At 40.3% G+C, this 22831-nt stretch overlaps 1 protein-coding gene across 1 annotated transcript in view; it reads right to left on the reverse strand.

Annotated features, from left to right (window-relative positions):
- The window catches only part of Glg1 (golgi glycoprotein 1), a 106633-nt gene that overhangs the window by 32268 nt on the left and 51534 nt on the right, over positions 1-22831 (reverse strand). The window contains exons 3-9 of the mRNA XM_006974092.4: positions 22304-22390; positions 16077-16292; positions 12105-12308; positions 10730-10801; positions 8348-8531; positions 7374-7588; positions 1630-1751 (exon numbers count right to left, since the gene is read on the reverse strand). Of these exons, the coding sequence (XP_006974154.1) occupies positions 1630-1751; positions 7374-7588; positions 8348-8531; positions 10730-10801; positions 12105-12308; positions 16077-16292; positions 22304-22390 (1100 nt within the window). The remainder of the gene's footprint in view (positions 1-1629; positions 1752-7373; positions 7589-8347; positions 8532-10729; positions 10802-12104; positions 12309-16076; positions 16293-22303; positions 22391-22831) is intronic.

The following is a 22831-nucleotide window of genomic DNA, read 5'->3' on the forward strand; positions in this document are numbered from 1 at the left end:
TTCTGAGAAGCACACAAATTAGCTGAATTTGACAGTAATTATTTCTTCTACCAGCTTTAAGTGATTTTGCACTTCCAATTCTGCATACGTAAGATCTGTGTAGCAGCTTTCTTTTTAATCATTTACTGTGAAAACTTTACAATATATACATGAGTAGAAAATAGTATACAGACTATTTTCCCTCCCCAGGGCTTTTGTGAACCTATAACCAAATTTGTTTTAACTCAGTCTCTTGCTAATAATTGAAGCAATTCTCAGTAAATACTTCAGTCTATTTCTCTAAAATTTGAGATTATCATATCCACAGCAACAACAAAAAGGTAAATCCTTCATATAAAATAAAATCCTGTTGTGTCCCCTCAAATATTTTCAACTCTCTCATGTCTTTTTAAATGTTTGTTCAAATCAAGACCTAGCAAAGTGCTACATACTGTACTTAACCAAAGTGTTGGGGATGGAGAGATGTGTTAGTGTTTAAGAGCACTGACTGCTCCTCAACAGGACTCAGCTCAATTCCCAGCACCCCCATAACTCCTCTGGTTCCAGGGAATCTGAGGCCCCATTCTGGCCACTGTGTGTTACCAGGCAAACAAGCAGCACACAGATATGTATGCTTGGAAAAAATCATACACACAAAATGCATCTCCTTCTTTTCCCTTGTCCCTTTTCTGGTTGACATAGTTATTACACTACAAACATTCTGAGTCTAAGTACACACATCTACCTCTTTACCAACATAAAAAGCTTTACGCAAATAGCATTTTAATTCCTTACTGCAATGTGAGCAGCAGGAGCTTTCATATAGAAGAATGATGATAAGCCTGGACTACATTCAATTTACTGTTAGGCACTGCCAGATGCCCGCTATAAAGAGTTATGTGAGCTGGCAGTGGTGGCACATGCCTTTAAGCCCAGCACTTGGGAGGCAGAGGCAGGCTTGTAATCTCTGAGCTGAAGGCCAGCCTGGTCTACAAAGTAAGTTCCAGGATAGCACAGAGAAACATTGTCTAAAAAAACTACGAAAACAAAACAAAACAAAATCAACCAACCAACCAATGAAAAAGTTATGTAAAACAGGAAATCTGTTCTTACTTGTAATCTGGTTTTAGGAACTGCTTTCACATCATATGGAATAAACAAATGAAAATCAAATATTTTAAATTAATTTCATCATTTAGTTAGCGTTCTGCTATCTTGGATAAAATGCCACTACTCGGTTTGCCTATGGCCATAGCTTCTACACATCCCATTGTGTCTTCAGTCTCAATTATGACTAACTGCTCTCAGGTGGTTTTCAAGTAGCCAGTGCACAAAAGGATGAGAAGGACAGAGTGCCAGTGCACAATGTCCCTTTATCCTGAGTGCCTCTGCATTGTAGGTTACTCAGTGACGACGCAAGGCCCATATATGCCCAGACAGTGTCAGCAGTTCTGGGCTGAGATGTCTCTTCATCATGGATGAGGCCTACCAGAAGTCTCAATTTCATATTAGCTTTAACAAAAGTCTGGTATGGGTCACTACTCAACAATATTTCAGTCAAGATGTTAAGTTACTCAAAAGTCACTTGAGGGAACGTTCTCTGTGCTGCCAAATAAAATACAACAAAGGGCGACAAGTCAGAGAACCTACATTGGGTCTCCAGAGCGTATGTGTTTGCAGGCTGTCTGGATTACAGATTCACAAGCTTCATTCAAAGCCCGATCAATGCGGTAATCTGCACCAGGGTCAGTCTCCTGAATCAGTGTCTGAAGCTGGGTTGAAAAGAAAAAAAAAAAAGGTAATTTAGGAACAGAGAAGAACAATGTCATATCATCAGATGCTCAGTCCAGGACATCACAATACAATCTAAACAAGGTTCTACAAATGTTACTGGCCAAGTTGGAAAACTCAGATGGAACAGTTTCCAACTGTTTTCTCCACTTGCTCCAGGTTTCCTGTTGCACTCACTGTGGCAATTGCATATTTACCCGGTTGGACCCTTCACTGGGCATCTGCAACAAGTCTTTACAATATGCCATGCAGGCTCCCTCCTGCTAATCAGATTTCTCAACCTGCTGCTTAGAAGGAAGCCAGGGTTGAAAAGAGTAAAGAAAAGACAGCTCCAATTAGAGATCATTTGGTCTGGTCCTCATCAGGTGTAGGTATATTCACTACGCTGACACTGGCACATAACAAGTATACTATGTTTTATTATCAAGGCGGATGTGAGAGATTTGAATTAACTCACAGCTGGAATTAGAAAACAAGAACGTTCTGGGTGGGTGAGGGTGTACACTTTTGATCCCAGTACTCAGGAGGTAGATGATCTCTGAGTTCATCCAGCTTGGTCTACCGAGTGAGTTCCAGGACAGTTAGGGCTACACAGAGAAACCCTGTCTCGAAAAACAGACAGACAACAAACAAAAAACAAAAACAAAAACAACAAACAAAACAAAAATAAGAAAAGGAAACAAGGGCTGGAGAGATGGTTCAGTGGTTAGGAACACTGGCTGTTCTTCCAGAGGACCTGAGTTCAATTCCCAGCACCCACATGGCGGCTCACAACTGTCTGTAACTACAGTTCCAAGAGATCTGACACCTTCACACCAGTGTACATAAAATAAAGTTAAATAAATTAAAAAAAAAAAAAGAAAACAAGAATTGTTACAATTGCTTACTTTTTGCCAACTACATTTATACCTTAACACTGGCAAATGGCTGTTGTAAAGCATCTGAAACTGAGGATACATTCCTTCTCATCTACTTTGCTCGGCCCATCCTTTCTTTCCAGAGTGGAGCACTGAGTAACCTGGACTAGAAGACCCAGGTTTAAGTAATGGTTCTGTTCCTGTGGAACACTAGCCTTGAGAACTGCACAAGTTCATCTGCCTCTAAGTTTTTGCACTCTATTTTTTTCATATGACTATGAATGTTTTGCCTCCATGTATGTCTGCATGATCCATGCACATACAGCGCCTGTGAAGGCCAGAAGAGAGGGTCAGATACCCTGGGACTAAAGTTACAGATGTTTTAAGGCATAACGTGGGTGCTGGGAAGTGAACTCAGATTCTCTGGAAGAACAGCATATGCTCTTAATCCCAGAGCCATCTCTTCAGCCCCACAAATTTTAGTTCTTTTAACTGAAGATTTTTTGTTGTTGTCTTTTTAAGACAGGGTTTCTCTGTGTAGTTCTGATCATATTGTGACTTGCTCTTTAGACCAGGCTGGCCTTAAACTCAGAGATCCACCATCCTCTGCCTCCTGAGTGCTGGGGTTAAATGTGTACACCACCACCACCACTTGGGCCTTAACTGCAGATTTTAAGAAATGGCCAAGTGTGGTGATGCACATCTTTAACCGTAGCACTCAGGATGCAGAGACACATAGACCTCTGTTGAGCTCAAGGTCAGCTTGGTTTAGAATTCCAGCATATCCAGGGATACACAGTAAAATCCTATCCACAAACAAACAAACAAACAAACAAACAAACAAACAAACAAACAAACACATAGTCACACAAAAATTAATGCTCTATGAAAAAGATAAGGTAAACTGCAAAGCATTTTACAGACAGAAGATCATCATTACTACAGATGGGTGGCATATGGAAGTGAAAATCTTAAATAAGAGAAAGAAAAAACAGAAAATTACAACCCTTACTGGTTTAATTTCTTTTTTCCCCACTTAAGAATTGGACAGTTTGGGGCTGGAGAGATGGCTGAGGTTAAGAGCACTACTCTTCTAGAGGTCCTGACTTCAATTCCCAGCACCCACATGGTGGCTCATAACCATTTATAGTGAGATTTGATGCCCTCTTCTGGCATAAAGGCATATATGCAGATAGAGCACTCATGGACATAAAATAAATAAATCTTTAAGAAAAAAAGAAAGAAAAAAACAAGAATCAGTATACTTTCTGGCTGGGCGGTGGTGGTACATGCATTTAATTCCAGCACTTGGGAGGCAGAGGCAGGTGGATCTCTGAGTTCGAGGCCAGCCTGGGTACAGAGCTAGTTCCAGGACAGCAAGGGATACACAGAGAAACCCTGTTTTTGAAAAAAAAAAACAAAAAAACCAAACCTCCCTCCAAACAAACAAACACACAACAACAACAAAAAAAATACAAACTGAGATACATGCAGTGATGAACGCCTTTAAACCCAGGCCTTGGGAGGCAGAGGCAGGAGGACCTCTTTGAGTTCAAAACTAGACTGGTGAACATAGCAAGTTCTAGGACAGCCAGGACTACATAGCGAGATCCTGCCTCAAAATAAGCAAAACCGAAACCAAAACAATATAAACTGACGTTATGATTGTACATATATTCTGGCCCCTAGAGGTAAAAAAAAAAGCTTCAGAGAGAATTTGCCTGGGGAGTAGACTGTGCTATAGTCTTCCCTGGTGTGAGAAAGCATGGGCTGAACTCTATTAGTCGTAACTCAAGACAACTTAATAGTTGGTGATCATGGTAAATTTGGAGAAGCATACACTAAGATAATAGTTATTCACATGCTTTACAGCTCAGTACGTGCTGATGACTGTTAGCAGATCATTAAATTAATCAAGCAGAGGTGAAAAAAATTAATAGTCAATTACAGGTATTGAAATTTGCTGTGTCAAGGAATAAAACTTTTTTTTTTTTTTTTTTTTTTTTTGGTTTTTCGAGACAGGGTTTCTCTGTGTAGCTTTGCGCCTTTCCTGGAACTCACTTGGTAGCCCAGGCTGGCCTCGAACTCACAGAGATCCACCTGGCTCTGCCTCCCGAGTGCTGGGATTAAAGGCGTGCGCCACCACCGCCCGGCGGAATAAAACTTTTAAAGTGAAAAGAAATCCACCCAAATTGCTTTAAAGCACTCAGTTTAAGGATGGATAATATAGAAAACTAAGAAAGACTCTCTCCCCTTGGAGAAATGCCTTTAGTTTTTGTGGGGGAAAAAAAAAAAAAAGGCTAAAAAAAAATCTAAACAGCCGGGCGGTGGTGGCGCACGCCTTTAATCCCAGCACTCGGGAGGCAGACACAGGTGGATCTCTGTGAGTTCGAGGCCAGCCTGGGCTACCAAGTGAGTTCCAGGAAAGGCGCAAAGCTACGCAGAGGAAACCCTGTCTCGAAAAACAAAAAAAAAAAAAAAAAAAATCTAAACAATAAAAATGAAGTGTTTCTTTCCTAAGCTAGTCTTAATGAAGTCAAAACCACATAGTTCACTACTTGTGGCTATTTTCTGGGTTTGGAAAGTAATTTTTCTGGGCACAAAGGGTGATGTGGGTGGTACTTACTTATCTTTGAAGCTGAGTCACTAGTTCTTTCAACAAGCTAACTTTCAGAAAGCCTGGGGAGTGAACTATGTCCTTAAAATAAAGTTGAGTCCAGTCTATTTTCTTTTCCTAAACACTTTTCAACAGGTGCGGGCTGAGCAGAGATAGATTTTTTTCCCTATCCTCCTTCCACAACCTTTCTAGATGAAATTAAGGATGAAAAGCAAATGCAGCAGAGCTGTCTCCTGATTCATCCTGGACTGCAGCAGCAGCAGCAGCAGCAGCATATTCATCGGCATGGAGGGCACCGAGGGCAACTGCCATCAAAGAGGACTCCAGAGGAACTGTCTTCAACAATGCAGTCCACGGCAGGCTCCAGAAGCCTTCCTTCTAGCTGATTTGCTATTTTATTCTTTTCTTTTCTTTTTTTTTTTTTCCAAAGGTGAGGACCGAACCCAGGGCCTTGCACTTGCTGCCACTGAGCTAAATCCCCAACCCTGATTTGCTATTTTAGAGAAGAGGCTACAGTTGTCCTTTCACCCACCATAAGATGCATAATAGAACTGCGATACTATCTACTGTGGGTCAGGGTTAACAGAAGCTAAGGTGAAATTTTACTCCATATCCAAAGCTTATATAAGCTTGTGTTTCAGACTATCAAATTTTGTTGCAAACTGAAATTCTCATTTTTACATGATTAGCTATAAAATAAAGGTAATATTTAGTTTTTAACAAAAATACCAAAAACAGAGTATAGAACAAGTTGTGGTTTTCTTTCTTTTTTAAAAAATAACTTACTTATTTTTGTGTGCATTGGTGTTTTGCCTGTACGTCTGTGTGCAGGTGTCAGATCTTGGGAGTTACAGATAGTTGTGAGCTGCCATGTGGGTGCACAGAATTGAACTCGGGTCCACGGGAAGAGCAGCCAGTGCTCTTAACTGCTGAGTCATCTCTCTAGTCCTGAACTGTGGTTTTCTAAAGTGACACTTAGGTTATAAAACTCAAGTGGCTGGGCAGTGGTGGCGCACAGTTTGAGCAGCACAGTTCAGCTGAGAACCATTCAGATATGAGGACACAGAAGCTTCCAGTCTGAGGAAACAAGACCAGCTGAGAAGTTGGCCAGGTGAGGTTAACTGTGGTTTGTTCTGTCTCTCTGATCTTCCAGTGTTCAACCCAATACCTGCCCCAGGTTTGTTTTTATTAATAAAGACTCTTTAAGATTCATGCTACAAAAGACCTTTCTATTCATAGTTGCCCTGGTTAATGAATAAAGACAGTATGATTCTGAAAATGATTCAGCCTTGTGACACATCTGTGAAAAAAGAAACTGCCAGAAATTTTCCATTCATGTCAGCTCTCAATTTCAACTCAATCAAACCTGTTGAGACAGGCGAGTTCTCTTCTGCTTGATTTTGCAGAAACTGATTTGCCTTTATTCTGCATTTAGTAATCCAATTTGGCAAGTTCTTTAGAAACAGAAAAATAATGCATTGTCTTTGCCCAACTCCAGAGCTGTTTTTTATTGATTATGAATTCAAGCTTTGTTGTGTAGCAACTTCTACATCCTTATTAAAACCTGCCCATAGGAACAATATTTTTGTCTATCGTTAGTATCTGATGTTCTCTGTGATGTCAGAAGTAATCTAGAGACACTGCCTGTTAGGTAAAAGTTCCTTGGCTGATAAAATGTGACAGCTGTTCTGGCTAGTTTTATATCAACTTGACACATGGTCGAGTCATTTGAGAGAAGGATTCTCAGCTGAGAAAATGTCTCTATAACATCAAGCTGTATGCAAACCTGTAGGGCATTTTCTTAATTAGTGATTGATGGGGGAGGGCCAGGCCATTGTGGGTGGTGCCACCTCTAGGGAGGTGGTCCTGGGATCTATAAAAAGGTAGGCTGAGCAAGCCACAAGGGGCAAGTCAGTCAGCAGCATCCCTCCATGGCCTCTGCATTAACTCTTGCTCCAGGATCCTGCCCTGTTTGAGTTCCTGCCTTGGCTTCGTTCAATGATGAACTATGATGTGAAAGAGTAAGTATTTAAAATTAACCCTTTTCTCCCCAAGTTGCTTTTGGTTACGGTGTTTCATCACAACAATAGTAACATTAACAAGGTGGCAGTAGAAACATTTTCCCTTACCGCCTGCTGGCAGTTCATTCCAAGGTTCCCCTTTTCACCCCGAACTACTTTCATCAGACAGTGGAGGGTTCGCCCTTTCCGATGTAACCCAGAACAGTGGTGTTCAATCTCCCCTCGGCAGCTCAGGATGATCTCAGGACTCAGAGAGAAATCTTCCATCAGCATGCGTCGGTAATCTAACATCTCCCCTTGGCACTCACTGCTCACTTGTCGACCTATTAGGGGTAAGTCACACAGTTATGAAAAGTGAGCTTGAGGACCTGTAATCTCTATAAACTAAAGCACACTTTTCTGTCTGGAAAAGAATTAAGTCATAACCTTTCTGGATGGAATTAATATCTACATTGAAATGCTTAGACCTTGGCAAAAGCTTCAGCAGCATAAAGCAAACAGTCTCCAGACCCAGGTTTATCCTGCAGGGTTGTACATTACAGAACTTATGAACTAATAAGGCAAATGTTTTGCCAAAGAAAGCCCTTTTTTTCTTTCTGTTTTTGATGTGGAGGGTTGAACTCATGGCTTCATTCATGTTACATAGCACAGTCCCAGATGTCTTATCAATAAGAAAACTATTAGGGGCAGTAAAGAAACCCAGAGAAGAATCCCTATTGCCCTAAACAGCTGAAGTTTGTGAAAAAACTATCCTTCAAATATTTACAACAGCTCCCCCATGTCTTTGAGCTATAAATGTGATCAGAGAAAACTGAAAAAAGCAACACCTGCCCCCAACAACTCCCCCCACATAAGTTACCCAGCCAGTTAGTTTAGTAATAGAGCCATAATTTGAAGTCAAATCACTTTGACCTAAAACTCATGTAACATGTTATCTCACTCTTCTAAAGAATGCTTCAGTAGCCATTCTACAAATTAAAAGGTATGAAAAAAACACAGAAGGGAACTACTAATTGCAGGTACAGAAAGCTTAGGATGGGAACTGGGAAAGGAATGAGAGGGTAAAGGAAATGAAGAATCACCTCTGTGCACAGCTGACTCCAGACACATCAGAAGGTAGGAAAGCCTGGCTTCCCGGGACCGAGGAAGGTTTTCTACATTGCATCGGTATTTCTTCAAGTCACTCTTACAGGATTTGGCCAATGAATAACTGACTTTATAATCCTGGGCAATGAGCTTCTGGCGTGTAGTTAGTGCTTCTCTACACTGAGGAAAGAGTGTAAGATGAATGAGATCACTTAATGTGGCTCAGCTATCTAATAAGCAGAAACACAGAACCATGCATGTCAACAGTTGCATTTTAACCAAAATGCCTATCTGTAATTTTGTTTAAAATCTGGCTCTAGGGCCTGGAGATATGATCCAGCAGTTAAGAGCACTTTTATCTCTTCTAGAGGACCCACATTCCATTCCCAGCACCTACATGGTAGTTCACAGCATTCCCTAACTCCAGTACCAGGGATTCTGAAGCCCTCTTCTGACTTCTGCCAGCATGCACATGGTGCATATACATAAACACAGGCCAAACATTCATACACAAAAAATAATACTATGAAAAGAATTAGGAGTAAATCAATGGGACACTCTGGAATCTGATGGTGAACTCTTAGTTAATTGTTGCTAGAAGGGCAGCACATAGATGTTTGGTGGGTCCTAATACACTAAACTCTCCTCTCCAACCATACTCCTGGTATAAATTTCACAAGAGCTGAAGTGTCAGCTGATATTATATTTGGGTGTTCTGTTAAATAGAACTTTCTATATATTCTGAAGACAGTAAATACTTGAGCTGTATAAGAAAGCAAAAGATAGAATTGCAAAATTAGTTTTCAAAGTGTTAAAAAGATTCTTGTAGGGCTGAAGAGATGACTCAGAGGTTAAGAGCACTGGCAGCTCTTTCCAGGGGACCTGGGTTCAATTCCCAAACATGGTGGCTCACAACCATCTATAATGAGATCTGGTGCCCTCTTCTGGCAGCAGGCATACATGCACGCAGAACACTATACACAATAAATAAATCTTAAAAAAAAAAAAAAAAAAAAGATTCTTGTGTCCATTTAGTGACAGGACTAATGGTAAGAAGAACATTTAAGGAGATAATACTAAAAAATTAAACAAATGGCTACCTGTGAAGGACATTGGTGTGGTTAGCCTATACTACCTGAGTATGCAGAGCTGGCATTAATGTAGTTCTGATTTAAAAATTTCTCCAATTTTACTCTCAAATGACTGCTCACTATATAAGCATCACAATTGGAGCTTCATTTTCTTAGTTTAAGACAAATATATTTTGTTATTTATTTTAATGTATTTACTTTATATGTGCGTGTGTGTAGGTGGTGGATGGGTGCACTACAACATGTCTGTGGAGGTCAGAGGACAACCTGCAAAGGCTGAGTTTCTCCTTCACTCACGTGGGTTCCCAGATGAACTCAGGTCATCTGGCTTGGTGGCAAGTGCCTTTATCCTCTGAGCAATCTCGCCAGTCTTTAATTGCTTTTTAAGATGGAGTATCACTATGTACCCAGACTGGCCTCAAACTTCAAATCCTTCTGCCTTAGCCTTCTAAGTGAAGGTTATCACAGGCATGTACCACCACATCAGGTGCCCAAATATACTTCATGTACTTAAACAAAAGTGTCTCAACTCTGGAATATATGCTTTATCAGTAGTCATTCATACCTTGGTAAAGTCATTTCTGTGGATACATAGATTTGAATTATTTTGGAAAAACAGTAATGTGTATTAATTATATATAGATGCTCTTCTAGTCATTATCCCTTAAACAATATAGTGTAGCAACTATAATTGTAGCAACACCTCATCCACACTGGGTGAGATATGTATGTACATATATTATACATACACACATATTTTGGTTTCTCAAGACAGGGTCCATCTGTGTAGTCCTGGCTGTCCTGGAACTCACTCTGTAGCCCAGGCTGGCCTCGAACTCACAGAGATCCACCTGCCTCTGCCTACCAAGTGCTGGGATTAAAGGTGTGCACCACTACCATCTGGCATGTGAGGTATTTTAAGCAATCTAAAGTTAAAGACACTTAAAGTTCACAGGAGACTGTGCATAGGTTATTATGCACACACTATACCATTTTTGATACTTGGTATCTGAGTGTGTGGGTGGTGTTTTGAAATCAACCCCTTGGAAAGACTACAAGACAACTGTGTAAGAGAGTGTGCTATGAAAGCCAGGAGTGGCAGCACATGCTAATCTCAGTACTTGGGAGGTAAAAGAAAGAGGATCAGGACTTCCATGTTACCCTTGGATCCATACTGAGTTTGAGGACAGTCTGAGGTATGAGACTATGTTCCAAACCCAAACCAAAAATAAAACAATAAAGAGTTTGTTGAAGTTTTATGAACAATAGTTCCCTTCAAAGTGGTACCTTTTCACTCATGGATTCCTCAAATTTATGGTTAAAAAGACATTTATACACTCTTCCTTCACCAGCTTGTGTCTGTAAGATAAAACATACACATTATTACTATTAGCTAAGTAGTTATGATATACCCAGTCTTATACAGACCCTTTAAGACACGTTAATAGAAAACTCAAGTGAGTCTCTTACAATTCGATACCTGAGTCAGTAAGACTTTATAATAGGTGACTCTGACAGTTTAAACTAAAAATTCAAAATGGCAGGCAGAAAGGGAGGGCATACAGGTCACTCAGTCCTTTTCTTTGAGTCAGAAAAGAGATCAGTGAAATATGTACAAAGCTTTAGGGGTCTAGCATGTATATGGGACTGCATTCAATCCTCAGCGCGTGCGTGCACAGCAGCAGCAGCAAAGGAAAGAAAAAAAGGAAGGAAAGCAGGAAGGAAATGTAGATAGGGACTGAAAGGTATCTCACCAATCAGCAGACTCTATCCAAGAATAAGGTTTTAAAGTTAGGTAGCTTTTTGTTTGTTTTTAGACATTATTTCTCTGTGAAGCTCTAGCTATTCTGAAACACTATAGACCAGGCTGGCCTCGAACTCGTAAGATCCACCTGTCCCTGGCCACCATCTATTTTAATGACCTTAATCAAAACCACATAAAAATGTAATGTACTAGAGGTTTAGCTATCAGACATGAATAGGACTTTCTGGTGAGCAAAGATGCTTATAGATAAGATAGATTTTCCTTTTTCTTTTTGATTTTTTGAGATAGAATCTCTCTACATAGCCCTGGCTGTCCTGGAACTCATCCTATGAACCAAGTTGGCCTCAACTCAGAGAGAAGATGCACCTGCCTCTGCCTCCTGAGCGCTGGGAATAAAGGCACTCACCACCAACTCACTGCAGATAAAATAGGTTTTCAAGAACTGAAATTGTGTCCAGCACAGTATCCCATGCCTTTAATCCTAGCACTCGGAAGGCAGAGATGGAAGGTAGAGGCAGATGGATCTTTGTGAGTTTGATACCAGCCTCGGCTACATAGTGACTTCCAGAATAGCCAGGGCTACGTAGAGAGACCCCGTCTTTAAAAAACAAAACAAAAACAACAACAAAAAACTCCGAAAAACAAACAAAAAAATCCTCAAATTAAAAGGTGAGAGAAAGTAGAAAAAATGTGTTCAAACTGTCAGAAACAAACTTATTAGATGTTACATCTTCAAAACTGAGCATCCAATACTATTTTTGTACCTTGGGACCAATTCTATCTTCTGTTTCAGTGGCTTTCCTATTTGTGCCCGTTTGTGATGATGTATTTCATTCTGGAATACAGTACTACAGATATTTAAAAAAAGAAAGGAAAAACAGCTTCATAGTGACTCACATTTTCACAAAAGCGCTCCCGATCATCGCGGCAAGCAAAATACAAATGCCGGTCTAAATGAAAGTCATCCGAGGACAGCTCAGCCACCCGGAGAATGGCTTTCTTGCAGAGTTCAGAGACTTGAATCTTGGGCTCTTTTTCTTCTGCTTCTTTCACCAGGCCCTTTTCCAGACATGACACCACCTCACCTTGTGAATGTGCATCCTAAAATAGCAAGGATATTTGAAAACTTTTACCATATAGGGATCAAATAAACATTTGTTCTATTAAAAAAAAAAACAAGTGTGTGTGTGTGTGTGTGTGTGTGTGCGCGCGTGCGCGCGCGCGCGCACGCACAGAGACTGGAGAGAAGGCTCAGCAGTTAAGAAGCACATTCTGGTCCAGCAGACAATCTGACAATCTGGGTTCATTTCCTACCACTTATGTTGATGACTCACAACTGCTCAGAACTCCAGCTCCAGGAGATCCAAAGCCTCCTGGCCATCTCTCTTACACACACACACACACAATGTTACAAACGGAAAATAGGATTCTTGGGAATTATTCTTTAGATTTTTAAAGCTTTATTTATATGTGTGCATTGTATTTGCACATGTGTATGGGGTCCTGTGGAGGCCAGAAGAAGGCATCAGATCCCCTGGAGCTGGAGTTACAGGTGCTTGAGAACTGCCTAACACAGGTGCTGGGAATTGAATTCTGCTCTTCTGCAAGAGCAGCAAGAGCTCTTAACCAAAGTGCTCTCTCCAGTCCTGAAGTCCAGAGAATTTTGTTCCTCTGCAAAAGCAGAGAATGCTTTTAAATTCCAATAAAATTTTATTAATTATATAATATTTTCTTATATAATCATATATAAGAAAAAAGTCTATCTGAAAATATTCACTGTCTTGGTAAGCACTTAGAAGTCTGGTGGATATTTTTTTTCTTCTCCTCATTCCTGTCCTTCAACCACCACCAACACTAATCTCAGACAGTAAGGAAGAGCTGCACTTTCCTTGGTATAAACCATTCTCCAGTTTGAAGTTTCTGATGGTCCCTGTGACTACTTCAGTGGACTGAAGGAAAGACTGATTAACAGCAGCAAACACTGAAATGAGACATTAACAACGTGCAGCAGTGGCACTGCATGCAGCACAGGTCCACCCCGAGCAGTCAGTCTCGTCAGCCACACGCCATTTCCCTCCAGAGGTGAGTCATTTACACTCTCACCTCTGGAAACCTGCCCTTTCATTCTGACATTTACTTAGAAAATTCAAAAGGTTTTGATAATATATCTTCTTTGTTCTAAAATTTATTTTGAGAAAAAAAATCACTAAAGTTGAAATCATGATATTATTTTACATACATATACGGAGGAATGGTGAGGACAGATTAGCCATGAATCCTTTCTTCTCTGATCCTTAGAGGTCAGTTTCAGTGGCAGCAAATTGGAAGTTTGGCCCTAGAGGATTAAACATGCCTGTGGCCCTACAGGAAATTACACAGGAAGGAACGTGTTTTTTCTATGAGGTAGGCTGAGCCTGTATCACTGCCCCTTAAGCATAAACTTGGCATGAGAAGATGGATCTGGTATGAACAGAAATTTCATTTAATTGGTAGCTATATCAAAAGATAAAAATGAATTGGGTGTGTTGGTTCCTACTAGCATTTGGGAAACTAGCCTAGGCTACATACATACATATTTGTTTGTCTACAAACAAACAAGCCAAAATAACAAAAAGATAAAATGATACAAGTGTACTACACCTGGAAGGCTCAAGGAAGCATTTGTTATTTTATTAGAACCGAATAAACAATTTGTCTTGGCCTTCAGTTCTAGCCACTGCAGACTTAGAAACATGCAGCTGAAAGCAGGTTTTTGGTTGGTGGGTTTTTTTTGTTTTGTTTTGTTTTTCGAGACAGGGTTTCTCTGTGTAGTTTTGGTGCCTTTCCTGGATCTTGCTCTGTAGATGAGGCTGACCTCGAAGTCACAGAGATCCGCCTGCCTCTGCCTCCCGAGTGCTAGGATTAATGGCGTGCGCCACCACTGCCCGCTTTGTTTGTTCGTTTCTTGAGACAGTAACAACAGCCTTGGCTGTCCTGGAACTTGCTCTGTAGACCAGGCTAACCTTGAACTCACAGAGATCCCCTTGTCTCTTCCTCCCCCAAGTACACCACCACTGACCAGCATGAAAGCAGGTTTCGTACTGGTAATTCAGACAGATGAGGAAACTAACCAGCACTTGCTCAGACAGGCAATAGGCAAAATTATCATAAAGGGGAACTATATTGTATGATCACTGAACACAATGTAAAAAATTATCAAGATTCCTGAAAAGTATGTCAGGAGCACTAGTGTGGAGATTCTATAATGAATGAGGTTTTGAGTCAGATGTAATCCCCATCTGATAATTTTAGCTTCCTAAAATTATCAGGGTGTCTCAAATATATTTGTGCCATTTCTAGTCTGTTAGGAAAGACAAATGCATTCTTTCTTAAAACAAGCCTTTCCTTAGTTATCTGAAAGCTTCTTATCAAGATTACAATGCTTTTAAGGCTGACTTAGTGTTAACAGGAATTTTGTCACTGGTCAACTTAGAGACCCTGACAGCGGGAACAGGACCTGTGCTGATGTGAAGAAACACCAGGATTTGCTGACAGGCAGACAATACTCAACATTAAATCCTTCATTTCAGCTACAGGGTCCTAACACAAATGGTCCATTTGTCAAAGATGTCTGTAAATCATAAGCAAAGAGGACAAAGAAACAATGTGTTTTCTTCTCCATCTTAGGTCCTAATCAAATTCATGAGAAACAGCAATAAGAAATGATGCCATGTCTTTGAGTATCTCTCCCATTGCATTCCTTATTTCTTTCATTTTTGCTGAACAAACAAGTCCAGAACCAAATGTCCATTGTGACATCCTGTTTACAGACTAATACATCGGTTCTCAACCTATCAGATATTTACATTACGATTAACAGTAGCAAAATCACAGTTATGAAGTAGCAATGAAAATAACTATGATTGGAGGTCATCATAACACGAGGAACTGTATTAAAGGGTCACAGCATTAGGAAGGTTGAGAACCATTGGACTAATAATTTCAAACTAAGATCAGTTGTACTAAGGAAGAAGAAACTAGATGATAGTTATTTCTTTTCTGTCTTTATTATAATAAGTTTATTAACTAAGAAAAATCAGTTTATTTTTCTTCTTCTGACTTGTGAGAAGTAGCTTCACCTGTCTTAATTTTTCTACTTCAGGAAACAATACAATGAATACAGTGATGATCAATCTTTTTTGGGGGGTGGGGCAGCTTAATACAGTTTCTCTGTGTAGTCCTGGCTGTCCTGGATCTCACTTTGTAGACCAGGCTGGCCTCAAACTCGCAGAGATCCACCTGCCTCTGGCTTCCGAGTGCTGGGATTGAAGGCGTGCGCCACCCCTACAGGCTATGTGATGGTGAATCCTAACTGGTAACTTGACTTTGTGCTGTAGAGTCACTTAGGGATAAACCTCTGGGCGTGTCTGTGAATATTTCCAGAGTTGTTTCATTCAAAGCAGTCAAAGGAGACTACTTTGAAAAAGGTGCAGAGGTCCTGAACTGAAAACAAAGGAGAAAGCAGAGGAAGGGTATTGTCTCTGTTTCCAAACAGTGGGTGGCATATGACCAATCAGCTCAGGATCTCACTATATTGGGTCTGCTCAGGAAGTCCAAATAAACCCATCCTTCTTTCCTTAAGTTGCTTCTGTTAGGTATTTTGTTACAGCAACATGAAAAGTAGCTAACATAAATGCTGAAATATTTTGTTGCAAACCTACAAAATGTCCTAAGTCAATCAGTCTTGGATCATAGGAAGTGTCTGTACAAGTTTGTTTTAATTTGAACGTTCAGATCACCTCAAGTCCTACTTTTTTCCCATGTAAGTTACACAATAGTTTTTGTTTACCAAGTTCATAGGTTCATTGGAGAAGTAAATGTAGTAGATACCTTTTCACCAAGACGAATACTGCCACATTTCAAAATGTTGATATCATTTTTGCAGTCATCCATGAAGCCACAAATCAAACGGTAGTCACTGAAAATGATAGCTGTCATTTTGGTAATGTATTGGTGACACTGATACTCAGTTATGTTGCCTCGGTGATCCACCAAACAGGAAACCATGTAACCTTTACCAACTGGTTCTTCAGCACATTCTTTAATCTGTTAAAAAAAAAAAAAAAAGTAGCTACTTTACACATATAAAAATCAAGAAACCACATTCAAACCATCACTGTATTCCTGTATTCAATGGTATTTTGTTATTGTTGTTGCTGGAGATAATATCTCACTATGCAGTCCTGGCTAGCCTGGGACTCTCTCTCTGTAGCAGGCCAGCTTTCAACTCAGAGATCCACCTGCTTCTGCCTCCTGAGTTCAGACATTAAAAGCTCTTTACATAGGAGACAAAAAGGAGGTGCCGGTGGTGGCGCACGCCTTTAATCCCAGCACTCAGGAGGCAGAGCCAGGTGGAACTCTGTGAGTTTGAGGCCAGCCTGGTCTACAGAGTTGAGATCCAGGACAGGCACCAAAACTACACAGAGAAACACTGTCTCAAAAAACAAAACAAAAGAGTATGTTTAGAAATACATTGGTTTTGCCGGGCGTCGGTGGCGCACGCCTTTAATCCCAGCACTCGGGAGGCAGAGCCAGGCGGATCTCTGAGTTCGAGGCCAGCCTGGGCTACCAAGTGAGCTCCAGGAAAGGCGCAAAGCTACACAGAGAAACCCTGTCTCGAAAAACCAAAAAAAAAAAAAAAAAAAAAAAAAAAAAAAAAAGAAATACATTGGTTTTAAGGAAAGAGAGTGTTATTTCATGATGGGGTAAAGACATAGAATTTAGCTCTTACCCATGGTTCCTCATAACTTCCTTGCCCAAGTAAGGCTATAGAAACTAGGGATTTCTCTTTCCTGATTCAGGTCATAAAAGCCCTAATACTTCCTGTCTTTCAACACTGGAAGATGGCTATTACGTTCTCTGAACTCCTGAACTATCCTTCCCTGGCAGTAGGTCATGAGAACTCTTATTCTATGGGGTCATGTCAGTATCATAGAATGCTGCAGAGGCCAAGAAGAATGCTGACAGGTCTGGCTGATTTCCCCACCCACTTTAATATTAGATATACAATAAAGTCTCCATAAAAACCAGAAGAACAAGATTTAAGAGTTTCTAGATAGCTAGACATGCAGATTCCTAGAGGGTGGGGCACCAGGAAAGGGGCATGGAGCTTGAGGCTTTTCTCCTAAACCTTGACTTATGTATCTCTCCATCTACCAGTGGTTCGCAACCTGTGGTCTGACTCCTTGGGGTAGGTGTTGAAGGATTCTTTCACAGGGTCATCTAAGAACAATTAGAAAACACAGATATTTATATTATAATTCACAACAGTAGAAAAATTGCAGTTGTGAAGTAGCAATGAAAATAATTTTATGGTTGGAGGTTAGCACAACATGAGGGTCGCAGCCTTAGGAAGATTTAGAATCAATGACTTATATCCTTTCAAATGTCATTTACATTTGAAAGCCAGTAAATGTGTTTTCTTCAATCCACCACTCAAACAAAGGAATTGTGGAAATCCTTTTTCCCCCCTTTAGACAGAGTTTCTCTACAAAGCACAGGCTATCCTGGAACTTACTATGTACACCATGCTGGGTACTCAGAGATCCACTTGCCTCTGTGCTGGATTAAAGGTATGTACCACCATATCCAGCTGGACCTCAATTTTTTTTTAAAAAAGATTTATTTATTTATTAGGTTAACAGCATTCTCCCTGCATGTATACCTGTATGTCAAGAGAGGGCACCAGATCTCATTATAGAGGGTTGTGAGCCATCATGTGGTTGCTTGGAATTGAACTCAGGACCTCTGGAAGAGCAGCCAGTGCTCTTAACCTCTGAGCTATCTCTCCAGCTCCTGGAACTCAATTTTTAACAGGTCAGAATAACTGGTTAAATCATCTAGGACCACGTATTGTGGTAAATGTTAATAGTAACAGCTCTTAGGAGCTGAGGAGGAATGATTTGGGGTTATAAGTGAGCCTTGACTGCACAAACTTTGTCTCTGAAAGAGAGGGAGGGTCATAAGGAAAGGGGGGAGGAGAGAAGTCCAACCTCCCCTACCCCCCCCCCAAAAAAAATCTAGGGCTTCTGACTGGTATCTAAAGGGTGACAGTAGGGTCCTGAAGAGTGAATACTCACTCAACTGTGGGGTCTGGCATTGTCTCAGATGGGCAGTGTTAAAGCTGAATTAAATTACAGGAAACCAGTCTAGGCAAGTGCCTAACTGGTGCAGGGAAAAACCCTACACATCTGATCAGAAGTCTTCTGTGTTGGTTGTGGTGTGAAATAACCAGAGAGAAAACACGATTTATTTTCTAGACACACATCTCTACCCAGAGCTAAAGTTCAATTCCTACTGCTACCAAAACAAACAACAAAAAAACACTACACAAAAGGAACTCTACCCAGATTATAGTGTCTTCTAGGAAATAACTCAATGTCTTGAAAGAAAATACATTCACATTCAAGTGCTTACATAGAACTCTTTTCTAAATGGAACAAAAAGAGCTGTTAACATCTACACCCTTAGCTAATAGAGAGGTCATTTTAACCATGCAAGAATGGAGTGAACATGAATCTAAACAGTAGGTCTGGAAAACACGCAGATCTGAAGGTCAATCTGCACAGCAAACTATTGTCACTGGATAAACCTAACAGCCAAAGGAGAGGAGAGAAGACATAATGTAAAGTGATCTCAATTAATTATGGATTTAGACATACATTTCTGAACTTAACAGAAACCAAGCTCAAGAACTATGGTCTTTCTGGGAGGTAGTGGTACATGCCTTTAATCATAGCATTCAGGAGGCAGAGGCAGGCATATCTCTTGAGTTCAAGGCCAGCCTGGAATACAGAGTGAGTTCTGGGATAGCCAGGGCTACACAGGAAACCCTGTATGTATAATTCAGCTATCATTTGGCTTAAAATGGCTTATTGGGGAATGTTATCATTTATACTATTTTCTACAGAGAAAATATTTTACTGTTTAAAATAAAAAAATAAATTAAAAAAAAATCCAATCCCCCACCCACCAAAACACACACACACACACACACACACACACCCAAACCCAAACCCAAACCAACAACAACAAACCAAAAACCAAAAACCTGTGGTCTGAAAAGGCAATTGTTTAGTGTGACAAATTTAGGGAGGGAACATACAATCCAGTGGGCAGAGTAAATTGATACGGTTAATGCTTCTGCAAAGTCATCTCAAACCACAAATGCTAAAGAAGCAAACTAAAGTCAAAGAGAAGAAATTCAGCCAATAAAAAGTGAAACTGGGGGCTGGAGAGATGGCTCAGCAGTTAAGAGCACATACTGCTCTTTCAGAGGACCCATATAAGGCAACTCACAACTAACTGTAACTCCAACTCTGGGCAACACCTCTGGCCTCTGTGGGAACCTGCACTCACATACATATACCCAAACAATACATATAATTTAGCGATGATGATAATTATAATAACAATAATAATAAATCTCAAGAAGCTGGGCAGTGGTGGCATATACCTTTAATCCCAGCGCTCAGGAGATAGAGGCAGATGGAACTCTGTGAGTTCAAGGCTAGCCTGGGCTACATAGAGTTCCAGGACAGCTAAGGCTACACAGAGAAACCCTGTCATGAAAATACCAATCAATCAATAAAGACAATAATAAATCTTAAGGGGCTGGAGAGATGACTCCATGATTAAGAGCACTGTTGCAGAGGACATGGGTTCAATTTTTACCACCCAAATGGTGACTCACAACACCTGAGTTCCAGAGGATTCAACACTTTCTTCTTCTTTCCACTGGCAATGGGCATGGGCACGCACGTGGGCACGCATGCGCACATGCAAACACACACACACACACACACACAAAAAAAAAACATAAACAAAGGCAACAAAACAAAACAAACCCCATGCACATAAAATAAATAAATCTTTATATAAAAGGTATTTGCCAGACATGGTGGCACGCATGCCTTTAGTCTCAGCACTCAGGAGGCAGAGGCAGGCAATCTCTGAGTTCAAGGCCATCGTGGTCTACAAGTGAGTACCAGGACAGTGAGGACTATAGAGAAACCCTGTCTTGAAAAACCAAACCAAACTAACAAAAACAAAAAGGTATTTCTTAAATCTTTAAAAAAGAAAAGGCTATAGCCAGAAGTTTTCCTGTGTCCAGCCTGGTCCACAGCCTCTCAGACCCAAGTAAACACACAGAGGCTTATATTAATTATAACTGCTTACCCATTAACTCAGGCTTACTACAGACTAGCTCTTACACTTAAACTCAGTCCATTTCTGTTAATCTGCATGTCGCCATGTGTTCCATGGCTTTACCTGTGTGCCACTACAGGCTGCTCCCTGGATGGTGGGCTGGCGTCTCCTCACTCAGCCTTTCTCTCCCCAGAATTCTCCGTCTGCTTATCCTACCTATACGTCCTGCCTGGCTGCTGGCCAATCAGCGTTTTATTAAACCAGTATACAAAAGCATTATCCCACAGCAAAAGGCCTTTACTGGGTGGGTCAGGTGTGATGCTGCATGCCTTTGATTCTAGCAGAATTCAAGGCCAGCCTGGTTTTCACAGGCAATTCCAGGCTAGTCAGGGGTGTACATAGTGAGACCCTGCTACTAATACAATGAAAGGAAATCAGCCAAATTTCAAGGAGGGAAATTATCCCGGTGAACATGTATATGCATCAAACTAGATTTCTATATGGCAATCAAGCAGTTTATACTTAATACTGACCCATAATGGGGCAAAACAAATGTGTATGCACGTGTTTGTATCTATGTACAGATACCTTATTGCATCCAAAAAAGAAAAAGCAACTTACTAAAAACTAATAGCGCTATCTATAATACAGTTGGAACACACACATTTATTGGCCAAGCCTGAGTGCATTTCTTTGTTTGAATTCTTTCTATTATTAAGCAAATACCTCTCCTCATATTTTAAGATTGGAGACTCAGTCTTATAGCTATCTAAGAGATTCTGAAATGTAAAATATTAAAGCTAGAAACTAAAAAACAAATTTTCAATGATTTCTACTCTGTTTTTAAGCACCAAGGTACAAATGAAGAGCCATGGTTTTAAAACAATCGCATATCAGATCTAGTACGAGAAAAGAGAGGTGTATCAACCTTCCAAAATGGCAACCCAAGGATCACAAAGCAAGGGCTTATCTGGAGAAAACAGTGCCTTCCTCAAGCACTCTGGACAAAGTTCTCACATGTTAGTTTGATGACAAGTTACTATGCCTCAAGACTCTAAGTAGATAACTATAGAGTGGGAAACCTTCCTTTTTTTTTTTTTTCTTTCTGAGTCTCATTCTTCATTAGTTAGAAATCTCCATCTTTCTGAAATCTTTTTTTTTGTTTGTTTTTTCGAGACAGGGTTTCTCTGTGAAACAGTCCTAGCTGTCCCAGAACTCACTCTGGAGACCAGGCTGGCCTCGAATTCACAGAGATCCACCTGTCTCTGTCTCCCAAGTGCTATGATGAAAAGCATGCGCCACCACCACCCGGCATCTTTCTGAATTCTAATAGAAATTGAAAAAAAATTTCCCATAGCCAGCTGTGGTGCTGTACACCTTGAATCCCAGCAGCGGAGGCAGGTGGATCTCAGAGAGGCACATGGATTTCAGAGTTCTACATACTGAGTTCCAAGCCATACTGTGAGATCCCGTTTCAAAACAAAACAGTGAGATATAGTTTTATTAATTGTTTTTGTCTTTATACGTAATTTATAATTATATAAACATTGATTATTATTAGCCTTTTAAACACTAATGCCTATTCTCTGATACATGTGCTCAACAAACCCAAACTGCTTAGCCAAATCATTTAGGAAGGTCTATAGGCCTCTGGAGAAATCTATTCTGATAACCTCAGCAGCTGTACTGTTTATCTGAGAATCACTAAGAAAGAACCTGATTTCCTTGTACTGTTTCAGTGGGGAGTAACAGAAAGAAGTCTAGTTAAACATCCTTCTTGTATCACAACCAAGACAGATGAGAATGCCAAGAAAAGTAAAGCAATTGAGTCATTCCCTTAATGAGAGGTTGGTCAACAGGTTCTACTCTGTCTTAAATCACAATATCCACAAAATTATTTCACACTCTACCTCTGATATAGTTGACTTGCAAACCTCTCTGGCCACAGATTCAAATTTGGGATCAGTAGTGAGGTTCAGCTTGTAATTCCACAACAACTGGGTTCAAGAGAAGAAAACAAGACAAAAATGCTCTGGTTAGAACACCATGAAATTTGTCATCAGTGATTATTATAAATGACAAAAACTAATTATACAGTCATAAAGCATATTTACATTTCCAGTAATACACAAAAGTCAATTACATTCACAGATAAAAAGCACAAAATATATACAAACATAATTAAAGCAGCACCCACCATTCAGTGGTTAAGACTATGTACTGCTCATGCAGAAGACTAGAGTTCAGTTTCCAGAACCCATGTTCTGAGGCTCCCAACTCCAGCTCCAGGGATCTGACATGCTTTTCTGACCTCCATGGACACTGCACCCATATGCACAAACCCACACACAGACATACTTAAAAGTAAAACTTAAAAAAATTCTAAAATATGTGGTATCAAGAAAAAAACTAGCTGAGTGGTGGTGGCTACACCTTTA

Source organism: Peromyscus maniculatus, chromosome 5, assembly GCF_049852395.1.
Source record: "Peromyscus maniculatus bairdii isolate BWxNUB_F1_BW_parent chromosome 5, HU_Pman_BW_mat_3.1, whole genome shotgun sequence".
Classification (NCBI taxonomy): domain Eukaryota; kingdom Metazoa; phylum Chordata; class Mammalia; order Rodentia; family Cricetidae; genus Peromyscus; species Peromyscus maniculatus.